Source organism: Elaeis guineensis, chromosome 8, assembly GCF_000442705.2.
Source record: "Elaeis guineensis isolate ETL-2024a chromosome 8, EG11, whole genome shotgun sequence".
Taxonomy (NCBI): domain Eukaryota; kingdom Viridiplantae; phylum Streptophyta; class Magnoliopsida; order Arecales; family Arecaceae; genus Elaeis; species Elaeis guineensis.
Window position 1 is genome coordinate 2,839,395 of NC_026000.2, and position 22,344 is coordinate 2,861,738.

Genomic DNA, 22,344 nt, shown 5'->3' on the forward strand with positions numbered 1-22,344 from the left:
TGTGATCATATGTGCGGTATCAGTGTTTCTTGTAAACTCTCTGTATATTGTGTGGTTCTTTTGTGCATATATTATTCTTCCAGCCAGCGCTGGACTCTGTGCCGAGTCTTACTAGTTTGCTTGCACTATCAAACACAGTAATTATCTGGTTATGGGCCAATAGGAATTATTATAGCAGGCGTAATTGGCTTAATCTAGGTTCAAATGTCTATTTGTTTAGCAAGGTCTTGCATTCGGTCGTGGCCCCTTTTGGAACGATAAAAGGCTGGCAAAGTGCTACAGTATTCTTTCAAATAAAGCTTCCCTAAGATTGCTACCAGAAAAGAAAAAGTGTAAAAAAGACAGAGAGAGAGAAGGGAAACCGAGTTCTCATCATAAGATGTGTATATATAAATAGGGCTTCCAATGAGCCATGTCATAAGAGGAAATCAGTGCAGCTCATTGGATTTGTTGCAATACATGGATGGTCAACCGATTATGAAATTACCAAAGAAGCAGTTATGGGCCTAATAATTTTTCTGTGTATGCATAACCGGCACCCCGAAGCATTTTCCATACATAATGGTTAGCTCCGATCACCTCCACAGATATGACCTACAGGCTTACATCCAGCGACCATGTCCATGCCATAAAAAGATGGAGCATAACTAGGGACCAACAATTCATTCCATTCTTTTATTGCCTTAGTTTAGTTTGCAAGTCACCTTCCTATGTTAAATATTTTGTTTAAGTGTAATGAATGTGTAAAAGCAGCTTAATATCTGTTCGTAAAAAATAATATTCGGAAAAACATGTATTGAAATTTATGACAACTCCAGAAGAAATCAGTGCATCTATAACACCGATAGAAGCAATAGGGAATACCGCATCAGCCATCAATTCTTTCACCTGGAGCTTTGAGCATAACCTGTAAAAGGAGTGGATAAGAAGATAGCTATCACAGAGATCAATTTAGTTTGATGAATAAATTCCAGATAAATGACAACAACAACAAAATATGAATAAAAATTTGACCTGAATAATATAAAAATAAACTTAGCATAGGCATAGCCCGCAAAACCTCAGTCATATTGTTCCCGAAGAACCGTTGAACAGCCACTGTCAGACAATCATGTTACCTTATTTCACATTGATGATAACCTCAGTCATGAGACAGTTTGAGACGTCCATTGATTTAAAAATACTTTTGACATGTGATACCAGCCCTAACACTTTCATACCACAATGCTAAACTTAACCTGTGAGGTTTCCAGCCACAATCCTTCCTCCTCCCTGCTCAAGGGTATCAATTTCAGCACCGACAGTGGTATCGTTTCGCCCCATGATGCTAAACCTGTCAAGTTTCCCTCCACAATCCCTCCCCCTTACCACTTAAGCATATCAATTTCAGTAGCAACAGTGAACAATCAGTTGTTACAAATGTGAGACAGTCCACAGATTTTTGCCGTGGTGGCCCCCGTTGTGGGTAGCAGAGACAGACAAATGTAAGAAGAGGAGGAAAGTTCCCATTATTCTCAAATATCCCCTCAATAAATCTGCTTTGGAGGTGCCACCTGTTGCATACCATCTTGGCAAGCAGAAAAGGCCACTATATCTCAAGAGTTGGCAATGATACAAAACAGCAGCAGCTTTAAAATGATTTCCATTCTTTAAATCCAAGCTTTCATATTCGGGCAACACATAACTACCAAACCACAAATAGCTTATTGGCACTATAAGACTAACGTAATCACATTGCAGATATCACCTGCATTTGTGAAATAAACATGATATAAAGAAGAAACATCAGAAGATCCTGTTCCTCCATACGTGCAGGTCAGGAAGAAGAACCAATCAATGACACTAGAATGCTGTACATGATGAGTCCATATACATGGTGAGATGAAAGCTGAACTTGCATCAACTTTAAGCAATAAGTATCAGCAATCTCCTAAAGCAATTGTTCCTGGTAGTGACTTGAGACGGGATTACAACTTGCAAGTATTAGTTGACAAACAAAGCCGCATGCTGTTTCATGGTCACATGAAATAATCTTCCTTTAGTTATGTACCTAATCCAAGGTAACTAAACACTCACTTTCCACTTATCATAAGCGACTGAAAAGGAACCCTCTTTATCACCACATGAGTTGAGAAGTCCTTTACAATTGGCTGTTTCCATGGCTCCCCATCCATCTGCAGATAAGCCTGTTTCCACTGGCCACCTCTGATTTCCATCTTAATTGCAGCAGCCTGAAAGACACCAGCAGTTTCTTTACATATATGTCACAAGCTTTATCACAACCACTAGATTTTGGTAATAAAACTATTTAAAGTATGTTATTAACAACAATTGGTCACTAAAAAGGCATACATGAAATTCTCAGGAAAAAGTAAAGATGCTAATAAATTTTCGAAAATAAGTTATCATGCTAGTCATATATACAAGTTTATTTTATTCTATTTTAAGAATAAATACTTAAAGATCTCACGGCATGACAAAAAAAGATGGCGTTGATCATCATTGAATCAACAATTTTAATAAAACAATAGATTCTTTAAATAGCTTCACAAGTGGGAAATATGCATCAAGAGAAATCAAAATAAAAATACTTCTGCATCCTAAAGAGTCTTGGAATCTTTTTTCTATTTCTGAATTTCTTCAATTTCTTCTATATGCACAACGAATTCTTAGAAGTAATAGCACAACAAAACAGATTGTTGATTAATATGGAACTGGCAACTTGTCTTTGATTTATATAGCAGTTTGTCTAATAAAATTCCTCCCCGAGCATTAACTTCCAAGAACTTTAGTCATCATAATAATTTTACATGGTTTTCCTTTCCTCTTCAAAAATAGTTTTAACTGGTTGAGTCCCCAAACCCAATGGATGGATTTCTTGGGAACAATAATTTTAAGTGGTTTGAAGGCATTTCACTTTAAAATGTGCCATTGCAATTGCACTTTCATTTGAGTAACAGTTATTACAGCATCAATTTTTCAATAGCATCACTAGTTGCTTGTTAGTGCATTACTCAAACAGGGAACACCATGCGTAGTGGTACACAACAGATGAAATTAATACATTATAATTTTCTTGGACAGTTGGACAAAATGTGTCAGTTTTCACTTTATGATCTTACTTTAATGCTGCAGGATGAAACTGTCTAAATAATGTTGGTACCTGAGCGATGTGCTTGGCAGAAATGATTTCAGTCATAACAAATGAAGCATGCCAACCTTGCTTTATTCCAAATATTTCAAGTAGACCATCATCTGCATGAGCCTCAACAAAGCCTCTCTAGAAAAAATAGAAAGAAAAATTGGTCAGCACAAGATTTTAGTTATGCATACAAGTAAATGTCATGAACAATGGGTGAAGGATAGAGGAAGAGAAATCTGAACTTGCATTCCAGTAAATGCATCTCTCTCTCTCTCTCTCTCTCTCTTAGTTGTTAGAGATGGACCAACAAGGAGAGCATTTATAGAGAAGGTTCTAGAATAGCAGATACTCCCTTCGCACTTAGATAACCTTCATTTCAAAAACATGTTTTTGAGGCAAACAAACTAAAAGGAACTGCACTTCTGGAAAAGAAGAGTTAATCTATTTATATTTTAATGATATATTTTATTTAATTAAGATGACACAGGCATCATGACTTCAAAGCTAGCAACAAAGTACTTTGGGTTATGTACATAATAAATTCGAGACTAGGATATCAAGCTAAGAACAAAGAGACCAAACACAACCGAGACCCAAAATGACCAATTCAACCAAATCTAGTCCAAAAGGGAGCTCTATCCAGAAAAGTTAAAAAGTGCACCTCTCTATACATCATGCTCCATGCTATCTAATTCTTTTGAAGCTAGAATTAGTCAGAACCAACCGGCAAACATTACTCTGTATTTTATATTCACAACTTCTAATAAAATGTAGACTACCTCTTAGGCCTCTGACACCAATAGTTGACAAGCAATATCCATTTAGCTGATGTAATATATGATATTATTCTAAATTAGGTAATGCAGAAATAGCTAATAAAGATTATCCATTTGACCTATGCATTATAATGTAATTATCAGTAATTAGGTGGTGAAACCATGAGAATCTGGGTTTCACATATAATTGAATTAACATCCTGGAAGCCAACATGGACAGATATAATCCATCACATAGTCACGGCGTACATTTACTCAACAATATATGAAATCAACTTGTAACCAAGAACTCTTTCTATTAAGAAATCCCACTGCCAACCTTCTCGAGATATTCAGGCTCAGGACGGCCCCATGGATGTCTTCCACTTGCATAGTTTTGAAGATTTAAAGCCACAATTGCCCTGACACTGCAGCCAAAAACCTTATTGAAGTTACTTTTTTTTTTTTTGTTTGGAAAGGGGGGGGAGGCGCATACTGAAAATTTATAAATAGCTTTATGCAGAAAACAAATAAAAGCATGTATTCCTGAATTGATCTACATTAATTTATTTATAGTGTCATTATACAATCTTAGACCATTCAGGTGGTAAGATGAAGAGAAATTATAACTTGCCTCGAGGGAATCAGAATCTGCTCCCAATCTGCACAATTGGCCTTTTTAATGTAAAGTCGTAAAATGTTCTTGAGACCCCTGTTAAATAATGCATTCAGAATAACACTAATTTATTAAGCACCACTATTTTCCAGATTGCTTTATCGAGAAGTTGCACAATTAATATGCACAAGAACACAAGCAACTGGATATTAAGGAAAACAAAAAAGAGGAAACCTCAATCCTCCATCCTTCATTACAAAGATTGAAGATCACAAAACTCAAATAAAATACAAGGAACCATGCATTTTTAAAGAATAGAGATTTCCAGAAGTGATTCAGCAAAACTTGAGAGAAGAAAGCAGAAGCACAAATAGCTATAACCTATGACTCCCTTTTAAGGAACAGGGAGATTTCCAGAATCCATAACTCTTCTTTCATCTCTAAGCTAACTGAAGCTTTCCATCCAAAGTAAATGCTCAGATTCTGAACACATCCCAAAATTGCGATTCTTGAAGGTTCTTTGATCCCCTCCAATTTACACATCACACAGTATGCAATATGATGCACCTAGTTTTCCAATCTTCATATTAAAAATATAAGAAACTATATGCTGTTGATCATACCATTGCTCTTTGAGAGAATGTGGATACTCTGTAGGACCCAGCAGCATAGCACCCAATATACAATAGAAGGAAAAGCACCCAAAATAAGAAAAGATTCATCATATAGTGCTTGTACTTTTTTAGCTGATACATATAGGGCTTGTATTAGGTTGAGATCTTTCAACAGTGAAACCCACAAGGCCAAGGATGTACTTCTACACCAGATAAACAAGTCGAATCATTGTACAAGATCCAGAGTAGGAGCCAGTGGAACACACACATCAATACTTTCATCACACCCTTCCTAAAATTTGCTTTTAAGGACATCGTATTGTGATTACTACCTATTTGACCTTAGAAGCTTGAGCTGTTAGATCAAAAAATTTAATTAGGCTTAACGCCTCCCCATGTCCAGTTAAACCACGAATGTGGAGAGAGAATGAGACAAGATATGAGATAAGTCCAGATAACAAGCAAGCTAATTAAATAAACAATCAGCTTGGAGGTGATTTAAACCCACTGTTTTCAATGCTAAGAGTCTTTTAGTTGACTGCATTTGATTGTGCTATACTTTTTGCACAATTCAATACTCATTGGTTTTCAAAAGCTACTCTATGAAGGACTGGAATATGCAAATGTTAGCTTATATGCAGTGCAAGTTGTCGGACAAATCTAACTGGCTCAAGATATCTTTTGGTGTTGCCTAAGAAAGAAAGCAATAAGCAAAAACAAATGGAAATTTCAAAAATGCAACTTTAATACTAAATAATTTCGAAAGCAACATCCTCGAGCAAAGCATTCCAATGACATACCCTAAGTAGTCCTACAACATCTAAATCATACCATGTTGCTATAATGATAATTAAACAGATTAATTGATCTTAAATTTCTTCTAGCATGCCTAACAGATGATGAAATTTTACATGAATGCTAATAAAATTTCTTGTCTAGGATAAGAGAATGTACTCCTCATGTATAAATTAAGAAACCTCTTGTTTATTAACTTGGTGTAGTTTAAGGCAAGACTAAATAGCATGACTAAGACCCACATTGAAAAAATACTAGACTAATCACATTCCGTAAGGAAAGAGTCATTTTCTCTCTTTTGAAGGTCGTGAGATCCTTGTCAAAAAGCAAACCAAAAGAATCTATCTTTTGGAGGTTATGTGAATATAATACCAAGTTTAGCGATGCAAGTGATATGGTTGTATTGGTGAATTACCATTAAGTTGGTCCACAGGGCTTGAAGAAGCAGAACCCTTTCTTTAATCAAAAACTAAATAATGAGAAATTGAGTAGATGGACCTCACTTCTCCATATTTTTTGGGTGAAATTAGAGTAAGAATTAAAGATGGATGAACACAAAAGGTGGGATTCATAGGGACATTGCTCATTTTTCTTTCCAGGTGTATCGTCAACTTGTAGTTGGATTATGGCTAATAACTATTATTAACAACTATCAGTGCATCTAGGAATGCAAGGTACAAGAACCTTTAGTTCTGTCCGGAAAACAAGTAAATGCCCAATAACTATGTTGAGAACCATAGCAAGGTGGCGGCAAACTGGATGATAGATGTCTTCTGTATGAGCTAAGAAAACATTCCCACAAATGAAACATTATGATATGAAACTTATGTTATTTACTTGTATCTTAAGGTGACCCTTTCATGTTAAGGGTCTGAAACCATATCTTTTGCACTCTTCTTACTGTACTTCTCCACATAACTTCTCCCTGTTTACAAATAGACAGCATGCTTTGCAATTCATTCAATAATACAAATATAGTAATGTAGTTATCCGATGATACAAAAAATGAAAGACTTCACATAATTTTATTTCCCTTAAGAGATGTGGTGTGTGTATGCAGACACATGCATGCTCGAGCATTATGGTGTGTGCATGCAGACACATGCATGCACGAGCATTCACACACACACAAGCGCGCGCGCGCGCCCACACACACAGAGCATGATTTGATGTAAGTGATGATAAGTTTATGAAATTGTTCAAAAAAAGTGAAGTGATTGATACCTAACCTTAAGCCTGGCTCATTCACACATGGTGTACAGAACCACCCCTGGGTACAGCTATAGCTGGAGTAAATCAACTGAAATAAGAAGAACCTCAAATGATATCTTTCATTTTGACAAAAATTGATAATCAAAGTCTCAAACTTCATATAAGGAAATCCTGGTTAGCATAATCTAAACATAGGGGGAAAAAAAAAGAAAATCAAACAACAAATATGAGTATGAAACTATTTTCTATGGCTGGCAAAAAGTAAATAGTTAAGGAGTACCCAGAGTTGGTTGTGAAGATACTCTAGATAGTTAGAGCATGAATAGCGTAATATATAAGCATACCAATCAGACGAAAGGATACTTTGACCTCCCTTGGTAGGTGGGAGGAGGTATTTGAATTAACAGCCTTAACCTTGGAACCCTACTCCATTTGGAAAACTTTTAGCCAACACAAAAGGTATTACCCAGGAAAATGTTTTCTATATTCTTCAATATCCAACAAAGAAACATGTAAAAGCTAAGATGTAGATCAATTCTATGAATATTACTATATGAGAGGTGTGAGAACTAGCAGATGGAAATTATATTCACATAGATGGTTCTAAGCAGAATTAGGTGCAGAGAAGATGTGCCAAATTTGTGAATGTGCTTGTCACTGTAGGATATAGCTCAAGGTAAATCTACAAGTAGAAAGAAGTGGTCAACAACATGGTGAGAATATGCCCAAAAAGATATCATAGCATTCTGAACTACAATATATATGTATATACCAATGCATTTATGAACATGCTTGTCTCTGATCTATTGCTCAAGGTAAATATACATATACAAAAAGAATGGTCACTGGCATGGTGAGAATACCATCAAAAATATATCAAATAATATCCGGAACTACATAGTACATACATATGCTTCAACATGCCGGTTTCTCGTAAGGCCAAAAGGTCAAGATGAGTAGAATGTACTAAAACCATCAGCAAGATAACATTCCCTGACAAGCAGGACTCTCAAAAAATATAACATCGGGAAGGGAAATTCATCTTTGTAAGTATACTTTTGCATCTCACAGCTATCAATAGTGGACATATGTGCAGGTCTTGATAGAACTTGGCAACCTATAACAATAAATAAGAAATTAAGACACATGTAGCAAAGAGATGATATTCATTTTTATGCTAAAAAGGATGACCAAGTTTCAAGTTTTGCTCGAGATGGTATATGAATTCTTCTTGCCAAACCCCAACACATTTTTCACCTACTTGAAAAGGGAAAAGAAGGTCCTCTAGCCTCAAGCATGAGCATAATATGGTCGGTCATTGATAGTCATGAGTTTGTAATATGAAATCAACACAAAACATTGGGGTCTGCCTACACATTATTCACTTAACTAGTTTCTCCAGTTCTACAAAAAGTTTGAGTTTAGCCTATGGATATCCTTGAGACGCTGCCTGAAAAGAAGAGTCTTTCAAGAAAACAAGTTATGACAGCTGGTCCATACGTTCCCTCTTCAAGAATTTAAAATACAGTGCACTTATCCTATTGCTGCCCCTTGTCATGGTACTGAAGTAGGAAGAAACTAATAGGCCTTCTATCAAATCAAATATTCATATTCCACAAAATAATAATAATAATAATAAAATAAAATAAAGTACAAGACTGTTGGATATGGAATACTGTATCGCCCCATACCGTCCGGTACGGAGTATACCATACCGTACCGATCTCGTACCGATATGCCGTCTCGGAGCGTACCGATATTACTGTAACGTACCGAACTGCATACCGACATTAAGCAGGATTTTATCGGTACAAAATCTGGTACCAAGACGGCAAACCTTGCTGCTGGGCATGCTAGAACTACAGTTGCAGTTGCAAATGCTGATCACTTTAGGTAACTTAAAAGATACCGCAGCACCATAATAATTGCTAAGACATTTTCTCAACCTTTCCCAAAATCAATTACCTAATCTACAAACTCCAATCTGAAGATGGATCATTTTTGGAACATTCTAGAATATTATTAAAGTTCAAACTTTATGATACGTAACAAACAAAATAATGATAGAAAGATTTAACTGAGAAAAAGCCATTAAGTAATACTTCAATGTCAATGGTGATGATTTCTCTACGCAACATGCTTTACAAATAAGCTAAAAACATACAAAAAAACATTTTGACATTTCGAATATTCTCATGCCCAAAGCCTCTTTCTCATTGGCTTAAGTTTTCAGATGGCATGCATGGCTGGAAACAAAATTGCAAATTCTATAATGTGATCAAGTCAAGGCATGTCAAACTTGAAAATCTTCTACTAGTTTGACAAACAATGCATGTTGTTGGGCACAAGGATTTAAAATCAGAACCAGAGGGCATACAGCTTTTCTTGAAATACCAGTATTGGTATCGGGTACAGACACATGGTGCAGGACATATACTGACATATTGTGTACTGGTGCTGATTTTCTGCCGAAACAGTATGGTACCACTCATAGCACCCCGTTCTAGTGGTTTTTAAAACCTTGCCTAGAGCTTACCAGGCAAATATAAGCATATGAACACAAGATGGGATGTTGAATGGCATGTCATGCTATCAGCATTTAAGCAAAATGGTGGGTCAGACATATGCAACTTCAACAGCATGGTGCATAAGTACACCAAGGATAGGATATAAGGATATTAATGCTTACAATAAGATAGACATTCATCTATGAAATCACCTTTTCCATAAGCCACTTGACATAAGCATTCATGAGTTATATTAGATTCCAACAGTTTAATACATCAAGCTCATTAACCTACACTAAGCACGCTCAGTGAATTGGCGGAGATTCTATTGGACATCGTCTTAGCAATAAAAAGTACAACTATACAGAAAATAAGGAAAATAGGTAACCTCGACGCTTAGTATCAATTGTTTCAGAAGAAAGTAGCATCCACATACTATGCATGACAGCATGGCTTATATCAACTCCATTGATGCACATGTGCAAGAAAATAAGTGAATATGAATATCATCTGGGCACAAAGGTTCAGTGGGAGATCAAGGTTATTTGCTTATAGGGCCAAGGAGATCATATCCCAAATATGAAATAATTTCAAGGAACCAACTTCACATTTCCATAAAGTCATTCTTTGTGGTAATTCATAAAGTTTCAGGAGTTTAACACCTGTTCAGTCGTTTGCAAGTTTGGTGCAATAACTACAGTAAGGATGTGTTAGTTGTCTAAATGGTATTTTGGTTTTTTTTTTTTTTTACTTGCATAAAATTAGTTATAACAGCAACATACAAATCACAAGTTTATGTTAGATCATGATATAGAAAAGCTAATACGCACCCCAATCCATCAAGTTCAGTTTAGATCATTATGTTAGATTTCCCATGACAACACATATTGGGACATATCTTCCCAATTTCGATTTTTGACATGTATAGTATCAGATTTATTTGCAGCAAATCCTCACCACACAATCACCCAAAAATTTGAATAGGGAAGAACAATCAAGGATTAAGGTCAGCTTTGCATGCAGATGGATACACATTCATGTAACATGTGCCTGCAAGCATGAATGCAAAACCCACCCACCAAAGCTGGCAAGATATAATTGCATTTTGTAACTTAGGCTATTGTTCGCTCTCAAACATCTATCCAAATAATCTTATAGCCCAAGTCTTGGGCTCCCAAAAATCTCATCCATAATTGGGCTATATGCTTTTAATGAAGTATCCAGTGTAAATTATGATGCCAATGTCTCATCCATGTCCTACATAAAATTCAAAACTGTTGCAGTAATTCAACTGATTGTTTAGTACTTTGTTCCAACAAGTTTTCCAAACCTTGTAAATATTCTGCACTCTCACCCTGCCTCTCCAATCAACCTGCATATAAGCATAACTTGCAAACACTCATCCAATCATTCTTCTGACATATGACAGAAGGCATTATTAATTTTGGTCATATTTCAATACCACACTAACAACACTAATGTTTCCATCTCATTGCCTGTGATAACTAGAAGCAAGCACCATGAGATGATACTATATTTTTTTTGGGCCACTGACTTACCTTCCATGTGCAGCATCATCTGAACCTGCCCACATATTAGCACACAAATAACCTTTTTTACCAAGCCTGATATGTTGGGATAATAAAAATTGCCATATGTTCCTCCACAAAGATATTTTGCAAGGGCATATTATCTTAAACATGCAGTTGGGTAATTATCTGTATCATCTCTGATACCAAGATACGTTTTAGGTCTGTATCAGACAATAAATAAAAACTGGCAGTACTAGACCATATATCATAACTACTAGCTCAAGGAAATAAAAAAGTTGACTTCTCATTTTTTTTTTTAATTTTTGTTTTGTTTGTGGGTGAAGAGGGGGTAACATCCAAAGGAAAAGGTTGTTCTAAATTATTTTGAGCAAATTTGTAAATGGATAACAAGCCGATGTGTCTGTTGGAATAAGGAAATTGACAATATAAAAAACAAGGTGCAGCAGTTAGATACTTAAAGTTTGGATAACATGATTAAGCTAAATTGATGGCTAGTAGGCATGTGTGTAACAATTAATTAACAAAAATCAGAACAGACCTTATTCGAAATTGGACCTTGTGCAAGGTATGGTTTTTTATTACGTAACCGGTGGAAACCATATGCTACTTGAGCATCCATTCCTGCATTCGACAAAACCAAAAAAGTAAGGATCTGCTCGCACCCAAAAAAAAAAAAAATTCATGAACGAATAATTAATGATGGAGAGCACATCAAACAATGTTAAATAGCTTTCAGCAATCATGAGGACTCAGGAGTTTTATGTCCCTTCTTTTCTATTTCTGTTGGTTTTGCATCATCCAGCAGTTACTTTTTGGGCACTTACTGAACATAATATTTTGGTGATGTATCAAGCAGAATGTGAAAAGCAATATTTCAATATACAGAGAGTGTGAGTAATGTGAATACCCATCTTGTTCTGCTTTGATTGGCTTTGACACATAGTAAGCATTAACAACAAGATAACATAACAATTTAGACCCATAGCCTGACCCATTTTGAAAATAAGCTTCCCCAATATTGGAAACATTTTTAGTTTTTTAAAAAATATATGTTGATGACATCTTGAAGCAAGATAATTAGCCACATCATTGGCAGGAGGCTGAGGTTGAGGGTAAGACTACCTACATATATTAATAAGGATGCTTGAAAAATTGGCAACACAGTGTTGAAAAAATTAAAGTCGAATAAATTAATGCAAAAATGCACAATATACCAAGAAATACGAACACGATATTTTGATACCCTTCTCTATATATGCTCACTGATGATAATAATTGACATCAATTTAAATGGCAAAGTACACATTTAAACTTACAGTTATCTATTATTAGAAATGCACTAGCTTAGGTAGTTTCAAAAAGAAAATTTATATTTTTGATTTTAATTTGGTAAGAAACAACTTCCCATGCATTCACCTTTCACTGAAGAAAATATAATACTGATTAGAGAGGCTCAAACCTTAAAATAATTACTAAATTAATTTACAGCTAGCAGCCTAGCACTAGGAAGTTCTGTTTAAGCGACAAGCCACAATCTGTGCTGCCAGTGGTTTCCAGTTGAAGCAGTGCTCTGTTTTATATAAGCTAATATATCAAAAACCAATCAGCTACATGTGCAATCAAAATCCAACCCATTTGCTTAGATCTGTATCAGTGAAGCATTAATAAATATTGAGAGATGTAATTTGAGAAGGATTGCACAGATACAGTTGAACTTTTGATAGGATGAATGGTGGAGAAGAATTCAAAGTTTTGGGATCAATTAATCAGGATTTCATTTCTTGCCGAATAATGCTACCATCTCCAATTAGTTGAGTTTCCTTTGCATGGAAGTATCAGTGCAAAAACAAAATGTGTCACTCATGGCTTAAATGCTAAGATTAGCTGATGCATGGGTTCATGACACTTTATAGAGTTAAAAGCACATAGAGAGATTGTGTATATTAAACCTACATAAATTTTATCCAAGATTATATCCATGATGAGAATAATCAATGTGAATGATGCAACATGTCAACTAAATTTGAAGTCACCATGAAACAAAGCATACCAATACTAAAATAGTTATAGTAGACTCCCTCAAAGCAAGAAATCTTTTCTGGCAACTCTCCATCAATGTCCACGTCCTGCAACAACTTTAATTCTTTCATGGATGTAATACCATAGAAATGTCTTCATCAGGTAGAAAAGGCTAAAATTATTAGTATCATTAGAATGAAACATTGTGCACCATATAGAACCATGGATTCTAAATTACAAATGTTGGTGCTAGCATCAATATTTCATACTCCCTTCAAGAAATTGGTAAATCATCCCATAAGAAATTGAGAAGACTATAACAAATATCATTTGACAGATAATGGAGAAATATAACTAAATTGAGCCTCATTAATGAGATTAAAGCAAGAAAGAAACCCCAAATCACTGACAATGAAATAAGCAAGCCATGAAACATAAGTTCAATGGTAATGCAAAATCAAGTAAAACAGGATACAGTGGTGTTATGATCGTGTATAATGGTAATTGCAAAATGCTCAGCTAAGCACAGTGCTCAGATGGACTAGAAGGAACAAATCAGAAGAAAGTATTCGGATGAGAGGGCCCTTGACACAGGTCAATAGCAAAGCAGCATTCATCACTTGAGTTCAGATCCTCTTCAGTTTGCAGCTAAACTGGAGAGGCCCAATACTTGATCACGACCATCCATGTATCATGCAAAGGCCATGATTAAGCGGCTCATGGGACAGGAAAGGATACGTACAACCAAGGTGCCTCTCGATCATAGGCCATCACACAATACACCAACCATCTTTGACCAAAGAGCTGGACATCTACAGTTCAATTGCGAACTGGAAATTATCCTTACTCTCACAACTCTATATTAACCTACCACGAAACTTGTTAATAGTAGTTGTGGTGGCAATGAAGACTAAGAAGAGCATGCGTTGCATTGCCCTTTTAGATCTTGGACCCTTTTCATTGTCTCAAAATATTACATGCAACCACAAATAAAAAAATAAAGAAACTAAAAAAAATTATGTTTATACTTAGGTAGAATATATATAATGTTACAGGTCACATTTTTTTTGCCACTAGCCTGGAGGAAAAGATCATATATCTACAAGATTCTGCAAAAGGTCAAGCTTTTCTCATCCACCAAATCTTAATGCATCAAGGCCCCAATATTTGGTTTAAAGCAAAGTCTCCAAATCTCTTGACACCCACTAATCACATCAAAATCTCTTTTCTTGTTTAATATTTGACAATGCATGGTGTCATTCTGTTACATAACATGTATAAATATGCTTCACTAATGTTGGTTGGAAACTGAAAAGTACGCATAGTCATGAAAAATCTTTATAAAAAAAATGTAAAGACATACAGATCAATGGATAGAGAGTCGTCTCCTTCACCCACCTAGGCTAGATGTTTCTGAAACCAGACTTATTAAAGCCATAAATGTTATAATGTTTCTAATGGTGGCCCTAATTCTTGGAAGCTTTATCCTGCCTCAAGCATCTCCAGTATTATTAATTGAAACAAAAGTTGCATGACATTGACCTGTATGACTTATCATTGCATAAAAATTTTCTGAATACTTGGAAACTCTAGATTAGAAAAATGTCGAGAATTACTCTCTTTTTATAAAATTGATAATTCGAGTTGAAATCTCATGGAAACAATTAATCAAGTGGGGACACATGGAAAATCACGGGAAGACCATATGGAACCCTCTAAATACAAGTTTGCAGTAGTTTCATATTGTTCTCTCAATACTGTTTTTTAAGTACTAAAAATAAACTTTAGGTCCCTGGGCATTTCCATTCATGCTTCCCCTTTCAGTCAAATTGAACCCACAATTGTGTTTCTCGTGTATAACAAGATGAATGGAACATCCAGTTCTTGGTACTCATGATCAATGGTACAACAATACAAGGAAATGGTATTAAATATAACAACTCTTACATAACTGAAAAATGGTGTGCCACAAGATGTATTGAATTAAATCGTGATATGACCTTTCCAAAGAGTTAATAAACTAGAATGTTCTACTTTTTCATACATAACAGAATAAAACTTTGCTTTGGACATAAATATGTCTCTTCTACATCCCTGAAACAATGGTTTGCCCATTAAATAGGTTCCGCCAGAAATGTCTGCATGTAGTTGCAGACTTTTTTTTTTTCGAGAATGAGTTGCGGAATGGGTTAATTTGCTCCAAACCCGCTTTAGTTTTGAATAAATTACTAAACCCTACATGTTCGAATAATTTACTCTGGATTAGGTGGTAAAAGTTGCTCTATGGAAAAAGTAGCTCTACCAACCTTTTTAGCACGACTACTTTAGCTCTGAAACAAATAGGTCACTTCCAGTGTTTGCCAGGTTAAAGTGGAATGAGTGGAGAAAAGGGGCCTTCAAAAAAATTCCGTTTAACCCTCCTTTAACCACAACCAAATGTAGTCTGAAAGTGTTAGATTTGAGATGTCTCATATTGATGGATTACCTGTCAGTGCAAAGAGATTTGTAAATTTATGCCACCTTATCCCGAATGTTAATTGCATTGCTGGTTAAGAAAACTAACTTTACTTCAAGGACTAGAGCTATATTATATAAACAAGGAAAGTAGATATGAGATAGGGCTAATAAGAACATTGCAGAACTAAGAGGATCAAAGGACATTGAAGATCTTGTAAATTAAAAGCAAGGCAGAAGCCATGGTGATAAGCTTATCTGTTTCATCTACTGCCAAGTCATGTTTGTCAAATCAAGAACAGCAACAATGCATTAACCATGTATTTACTTTCCAAATGCATTTTTTCCTTATTTCTGGTGTAAAGGGAATGGCAATATAGAAGTATAAATAACAAATAGTTGAGTTGAAATTGTAAATTCATGATATTTTGAGAATTAGCAACTCATGTGGCAGAAATGAAATTGAAATAATAGCTGCAGTCCCAACCTGATCCTGACCGAAAGTAATTTTTTCCATTCGTCTAAGAGAATGTGGTAGTTCTATTGATTCTCCATCAGGCATCACAACCACAACATGCCAACTGCAAGGCAATTGCAACTCAAATTGTGAAACATGGATGGTTTAATGTATTACATGCTAAATAAGAAAAGTTCAATTATTAATGATGAGGTAGGATATAAAACAGGCAAGTCAAGGCATCAAGGAGACAGTCATGGTGTTAGATCCAACAAATAGTTCACATATTGAGAACCAAAGGGAATCTTGCCAATATGACAGAGCAAAAACAACATCCATCTGACAATTACAAATGAAGACTATACTGATGATTATGAACAGTAAGCATACTGGGAGGTATCGAATGAAGTAACATGTTACAAGGGACCTGAGCACTCCCGCGGTATAATCAGTCAAGGAACAGAAAATCATGCATCACTTTGTGGTCTTAATATCATTTGTCTATTCCTATACATCAATTAAGCATGATTTGGAGCTTATCATCACATTCTAAATTCATGCATCATTTTTTGATGGAGTCAGTCCAGTCCATCTAGGCATTTAGGAATCAGCCAAGTAGGCTGCAGTCACACGCACAACAGCATTCCTCTAATAATAAGTGTATGCACACTGTTAGTGACCTCTAGCGTGGAGCCCAAACATTTCTCAATAGAGAGCTTATCAATCCTGCAAGGCTGCAACTAGGAATATTCTGTTTGTGTCAAATGACAATCAACATTCCTACTACTACAGCTCAATGTCCCAGGGTTGGCTGGACATATTTCTTCTCACTTACTTCCCATTCCGACTTACTTCCCATTCCGCTTCCCAGCACCCAAAAGAAAAGGTGCAGGAGAGCAAACAGTGTGCCTACTTCGTCAATTCTTTGCAAAATAAAACCCTCCTTATTCACTTAAAAATGACTTAATAAAGAAGAAATGAATACAAGGTCAAAATCTACTCTAGGAAATCCTGACCGATGACTTCAGGCCATTCCTTAAAAGCTTCCTTTCTTTGGAGCAAAACCACATGCATTGCACATGGCAGAAGTAATGCTTGAGAATGACAGGACTTCACTAGCTTATCCGAGTATTTAAGTTTTGGAGGTTCACTTTTCTGGAACCATCATGAAATCTTCCCAAAATCTGCAATTCAATATGCAATCCAGATGCCTATCACAAAATAGGAAGCTGGCTAGAGGCTTTTACAATCTAACTGAAATTAATAATTGAATAAAAAAAGTAGAACAAAATGACACTAAAAAAATTGTACATGAACTAAAATGCAGACAAGCACACTCTCAATCAAGGCAATCAATCTATAGATATTTGTATAGCAGGTGGTTAGCAACAAACAGATATTGGTCAAGGGTGTGTAAACAATAATCCTAGTAATTTTGCAATCACGGAAAAAGTATAGAAGAAATAATATGCTGGTTGACTATATATTAGACCAGCATGTCATGAGCCATATGTTTAGAAAAGCAGCAGCTCCTATTAAACTGTGCACCAGAAACAGTACCTTACCATGCAGCATCCCTCTAGCATGCAGAAATTTGCCCATGAGACATCACCATCACATCCACATGGAATATAAATTTAATAAGCACAGATTTTCACTTGAAGAAAGCTATTCCTTTTGTAGTGTATGGAATTTTCACAATTCAATTCCATGTTATAAATTCAGAGAACACCTAGAACTTGGTTAGATGACGAAATGGAAACTCTCCCTGGTCCCCCAAAATCTTGGAGACAGTTACACAACATTTCACTATTTTTTTAAACATGTTTTGTGGTTTATGCATATATTCTAGTCATTTTCTAGCTAATAATTTTAATATGTACGAGCAAAAAAAGGATGTCTAGTCACACGAAATCCCTTATAAATTGCTGACAATTTGTTTTGCACCATGTATACATGGGTTTTGTTTTTCATTTACTGCATAAAATTTGACTGTTTACAAAATATGGAGCTACAAGAAAAAGATAACCCACCAAAAAGTTGGAATGAAGGCTAGGTCGATGTTCAAATAAAGATAATTCTTACCTATCAAGGCGGCAAACAGGGCCGGTGACTGCCTTGTAGAGAGTATGTTTGACTGCCGATCGCCATGCAAATGGAAATGAACCACCCTACAGATATGTGAATTAATAGCATTCCACAGAAATTATAACAATCAAGCCAAACAGGCAGTAAAAGGAAATCCTTACCCAATCAAAACTTCTTGAAAGATCATTGCCTGTTCCAAGTGGAATGATTCCAGTTGGTGGAACCGGTTCTCTTTTGTGCACAAAAAGTTCTGCGAGAGCTCCTAATACCCAACCAACCGTACCATCACCTCCTGCAACCTGCCAAGCAGAACCATGCATTCATCACTCACACACGTCCAAACAAGCAAACCACCATGAGGTGGAATACTAACAAGTAGCCTAGAACTAGAAAAAACTATGACTTGGCAACTAAGACATGCCACTGATAAAGCTCAGTAACAAAACAAATGGTTCATGTTCCTAGAATGTGGAAATAGGAAAACTCCAAATGCATGGATCATTGCATTCGCTAGCACCTGTTGCCAGCTATATACATGCATTAGGTTTTGGCTCACAGCAACAGCATAAAAAATTGACTAGTTTTTCATTTAAAGATAACATACTATAACCCTCAGCTTTGCGCGAGTGGCCTTTGCACAATTGTCACCAAGATCAGCCAACTTCTCCAAGCAAGTCAGACCATATTGCACAAAATCAGAAGGCTTCACGGCTGAAAGATCAAAGATCTGCATCATAGATATAACAGAATCATTTAACATTCTAACATTAATTCCTTAGAGCATAACAACAAAGATCCAGAAAGACAAAATCTTCTGTAACAAAATGCAAGTCAAGATAAACTGTATGGTTAAAGAAACATCAAATATTATGGAATTCCGCAGCATGTATATGGTTAAGTAATACAAATCAAAAGGCTCTAACAGCCACAACCCAAGGCACATAATTCTTGAAGTTTTCTGAGAAACCAAGTGGGAATCAATGCGTTTGACAGTCTGCTTCAAGACCAAAGTAAGCTTACTGTTCTGCTTCAATATAATAAGCTGCCTTCTCAGTCCATATCCATCACTTATGTCTTATTGCACAGCTAAAAGCTCGGATGCCCCGGCGATGCTTATGGTGTTAATGGAAAAGCTATCAAAACAACTCTTTCTCTACTCCGTTTCTCATCTACTGGAAATAAAATAAATAAAAATATTGCAATACATCCTGATGACCGGTTATAAGATCTTTGTGTAAGCATATATACCACACTTTTAGCATCAAGCTCTCAACATGTACACCAAGCACCGGGCACAGCATTAAGCATAAGGATAGCTGCCTCAGTTATAACTCTTCTTCATCTTTTTCTTTTAATTCAGCAGTTCTCTCACAGCCATTGCAAAAGTTTAGTCAGATTTCATCCTAGTTTTTTATGTCCTTACCTTTTGTTAGACATTCCTCAACCAATTCATCTAGCTTTTCTCCACTATGGTCCCATGATCTCACTTCTTAGATAGTTGGCTGCTCATATTCAAATATTAATTCTTGTAACATTCTTTTGACTCAGTTAGCATCTTGATTCAGAATTGTAGTCAGGGTCATGAACCCTTTAATCTTTGAAGAGAAATATGTGATCCCTTTTCTTTCGTGTCTATTTGCTAAGAAAATATGTGGAAGGTTTACCAAGAAAATGAGTGGAGAGAAAGAACTGCCATGCAATGTTCTATTGATACCTCCCCCCACCCCACACACACACACACAAAAAAAAGAGGGGGGGGGGGCGCGCGGAGAGAGAGCAGGCAAGTACAGAAACCAAAATAGAAATCGATCATCTCAAACCAGAGCTCCTTTTCAACATAGGAGGTTACTATTTAAGAATGTAAGCAAACAAACAAAAGTTGACTCAAAACTCCCATTCCTTCAAAAAAAACATGAAGAACCAGTTTACAACTCGAGTAATAGTTTCACTAAATTAAATTATAGTGCTCCAAAGCAGATAAAAATAGAAGGGAAATACCTATTACGTAACTAATACAAATATGTGCATAGTTATGCAGCCTAAGACTAGTGCCTAATCTCAACTGTTCTTGATCCTTTAACAGTATATATTTGGCCTTGAAGGATGCTGAAAAATACTTTGCAACTTCTGGAAATCTTATGAAAAATATAAGCAAAGAAAATGATATGAGCCCAAATATCACCAGTTTGAAGAAGCTAGATTTGTAATTTACCACTCAATTCCTTTCCTAAAGTCCATTTTCTGGATCGAAAAAAAACTCAGTTCATATGAAATCGGAGCTACCAACCATGGAGTCAGAAGATGCTTGTTCATCTTGAAGAAGATAGCAAAACACTACTTAAGGAACACTACAGGAACTCAAGAGGCATATTAAAGGCACTAGAATGATTGCCTAACTTGGCCATGTATCTTTCATCAAGAAATCCCTCAATGCAAGGTTTGTTGTGCTAGTACTAGGGCCCAAACCAATCAGCCGGTGGCATGGTTCGGTACACAGCCGTGCCATTCCGTACTTGGCCCGAACCAACACAACAGAAAGAACAGAGGAAGAACGAAAGAGAGAGAGAGAGAGAGAAGGGAAGGAGAGAGAGGGCGTCCGGAGGCCATCGGAGGGCCACCGAGGCAACTGCACCAGTATCAAGCCTGTTGGAAAGCCCAAGGAGGGGCTCCGTCTTCCTTCTGATCGAAATAGAGGCCAAAGTGAAGCCGGCAACATCATTGCTGTCTTCACCCGAAAAAACAAAAAAGGAAATAGGAGCCGAAGGCCTTGTTTCGATCAGAAGGCGGGCGAAGCCCCTGCTCTAGCTATCCAGCAGGCTCAACAGTGGCGCAATGGCCTATGAAGACCCTCTCTCCCTCTCCCCCTTTCTCTCTCTTTTCTTCCCCCTCTCCCTCTCCTTTGCCAATTTCTCATTTCAATTGCCGGAACTGTCCTGGTCCACCACCGGCACGGCTAGGTACACCCCAAACCAAGCGGTTCAAAACGGTTGATTCCACCTAGCAAACATTCAGGTGCTCCTACACACGTAAAAATAAAAGAAAGGGATAGGGTTAAAAAAACTATTTTATAGAAATCTGTGCATATGCACTCTAAAACAGGTACTGATCTCCACCGGCTATCGACACTTGGCAGTGCATCTTGCCTTGAAAGATGATGAAGCTCTTGCCATAAATTTATTTTAAATTTTCAATTAAAATTTAAGCAATTTTGATGAAAATAACAATCAATTAAACAATTCTCTTGAGAAGAGAGATTTAGATTTCCAAATTTGTCACAGTTTCGTTTCTAGGTTTTTTCTTTTTTTCTTTTTTTGTTGACGAGATTCTAGGTTCTTCCTTGAAGGATATCCTGAAGTTCAGCTTATGGATCAACAAAAAACTACGCCCACATGAAATTCAAGCCACTGAGCCAGGCATTAGTCAAACCATTACTTAAAAGATCACTTTGGAATTCAAGAAGAGTACCGAACGCACTAAAATGATAACCTAACTTAGTCATGAATTTTTCATCGAATAACTCCCTCCATGTATCCGAAACCCCAAATCTTTCAAGAGACATAATAAAACACGTGAAAGAGAGAAGGGGAAAGGGTTTCTTGACCTGTTCCTCAGCAATGAGATCTTGAAGCCGGATCTTGAGGGCCGGGCCGTGGCGTCCCCCACTGCGGGAGTTCACGAACACCACCATAGGCGCCTCCGGCGCCGCCTGGTCGTCGCTGTTCCGGTTCGCCGTCGACGATGCCGACGTCACGCCAGCGTTCCAGTCCTTCATGCGGACCGCCACCGCCATGGCCACCCGAAGGTACTTTGGCATCAAGATCATCCGTCTCAGCTCCTCCTTGTCGACCCTCATCCCAGCGAGACCGCACCCCCTGATCGAGTCCAGGATCGACGACCTCGCCGCCACCACCTTCCCCCCGGCCGCCGCCTGCGCCTCGGCCGCCGCCGGCTCCAACTCCATCGTCGCAGATCCCGACATCTCTCCGCCTCTCCCTCTCCCCCCTCTCACTGGGCGAAGCAAGAACTAGGAAACCAGAAAGGGGCAACGAACTGATTCTAGTAATACTTTCTTATTTCTTTCTCCGGCCCTTCGCCCATACTGTTTTCCTCTTAAACTTTAACTATTTTTACC

General features: G+C 36.9%; 1 protein-coding gene across 2 annotated transcripts; it reads right to left on the reverse strand.

Moving 5' to 3' along the window:
- Positions 1-1,609: 1,609 nt before the first annotated feature.
- On the reverse strand, positions 1,610-22,191 carry LOC105050778 (diacylglycerol kinase 7). 2 transcript variants are annotated; one of them, XM_010930930.4, is made up of 12 exons: positions 21,814-22,191; positions 18,817-18,939; positions 18,374-18,511; positions 18,210-18,295; positions 16,155-16,248; positions 13,245-13,320; positions 11,733-11,815; positions 7,152-7,222; positions 4,532-4,609; positions 4,238-4,325; positions 3,164-3,280; positions 1,610-2,231 (listed from the first exon to the last, which is right to left on the reverse strand). In XM_010930930.4, the coding sequence occupies exons 1-12, from the start codon at positions 22,189-22,191 to the stop codon at positions 2,073-2,075; spliced, it is 1,491 nt and encodes a 496-aa protein (XP_010929232.1). In that variant the 3' UTR covers positions 1,610-2,072. The 2 variants fall into 2 exon arrangements, with proteins under 2 accessions (XP_010929232.1, XP_010929231.1); XM_010930929.4 differs by having other exon boundaries at positions 13,245-13,329.
- Between the last annotated feature and the right edge of the window lie 153 nt (positions 22,192-22,344).

Excerpts from the sequence above, each read along its gene's own strand:
- LOC105050778 (XM_010930929.4), bottom strand. The coding sequence starts at position 22,191 with ATGTCGGGATCTGCGACGATGGAGTTGGAGCCGGCGGCGGCCGAGGCG. Across the intron at positions 18,296-18,373 it reads TTTCAAGAAGTTTTGATTGG|GGTGGTTCATTTCCATTTGC; the intron begins GTAAGGATTTCC and ends ACATATCTGTAG. Across the intron at positions 16,249-18,209 it reads CCTGTTTGCCGCCTTGATAG|TTGGCATGTTGTGGTTGTGA; the intron begins GTAAGAATTATC and ends ATTGCCTTGCAG.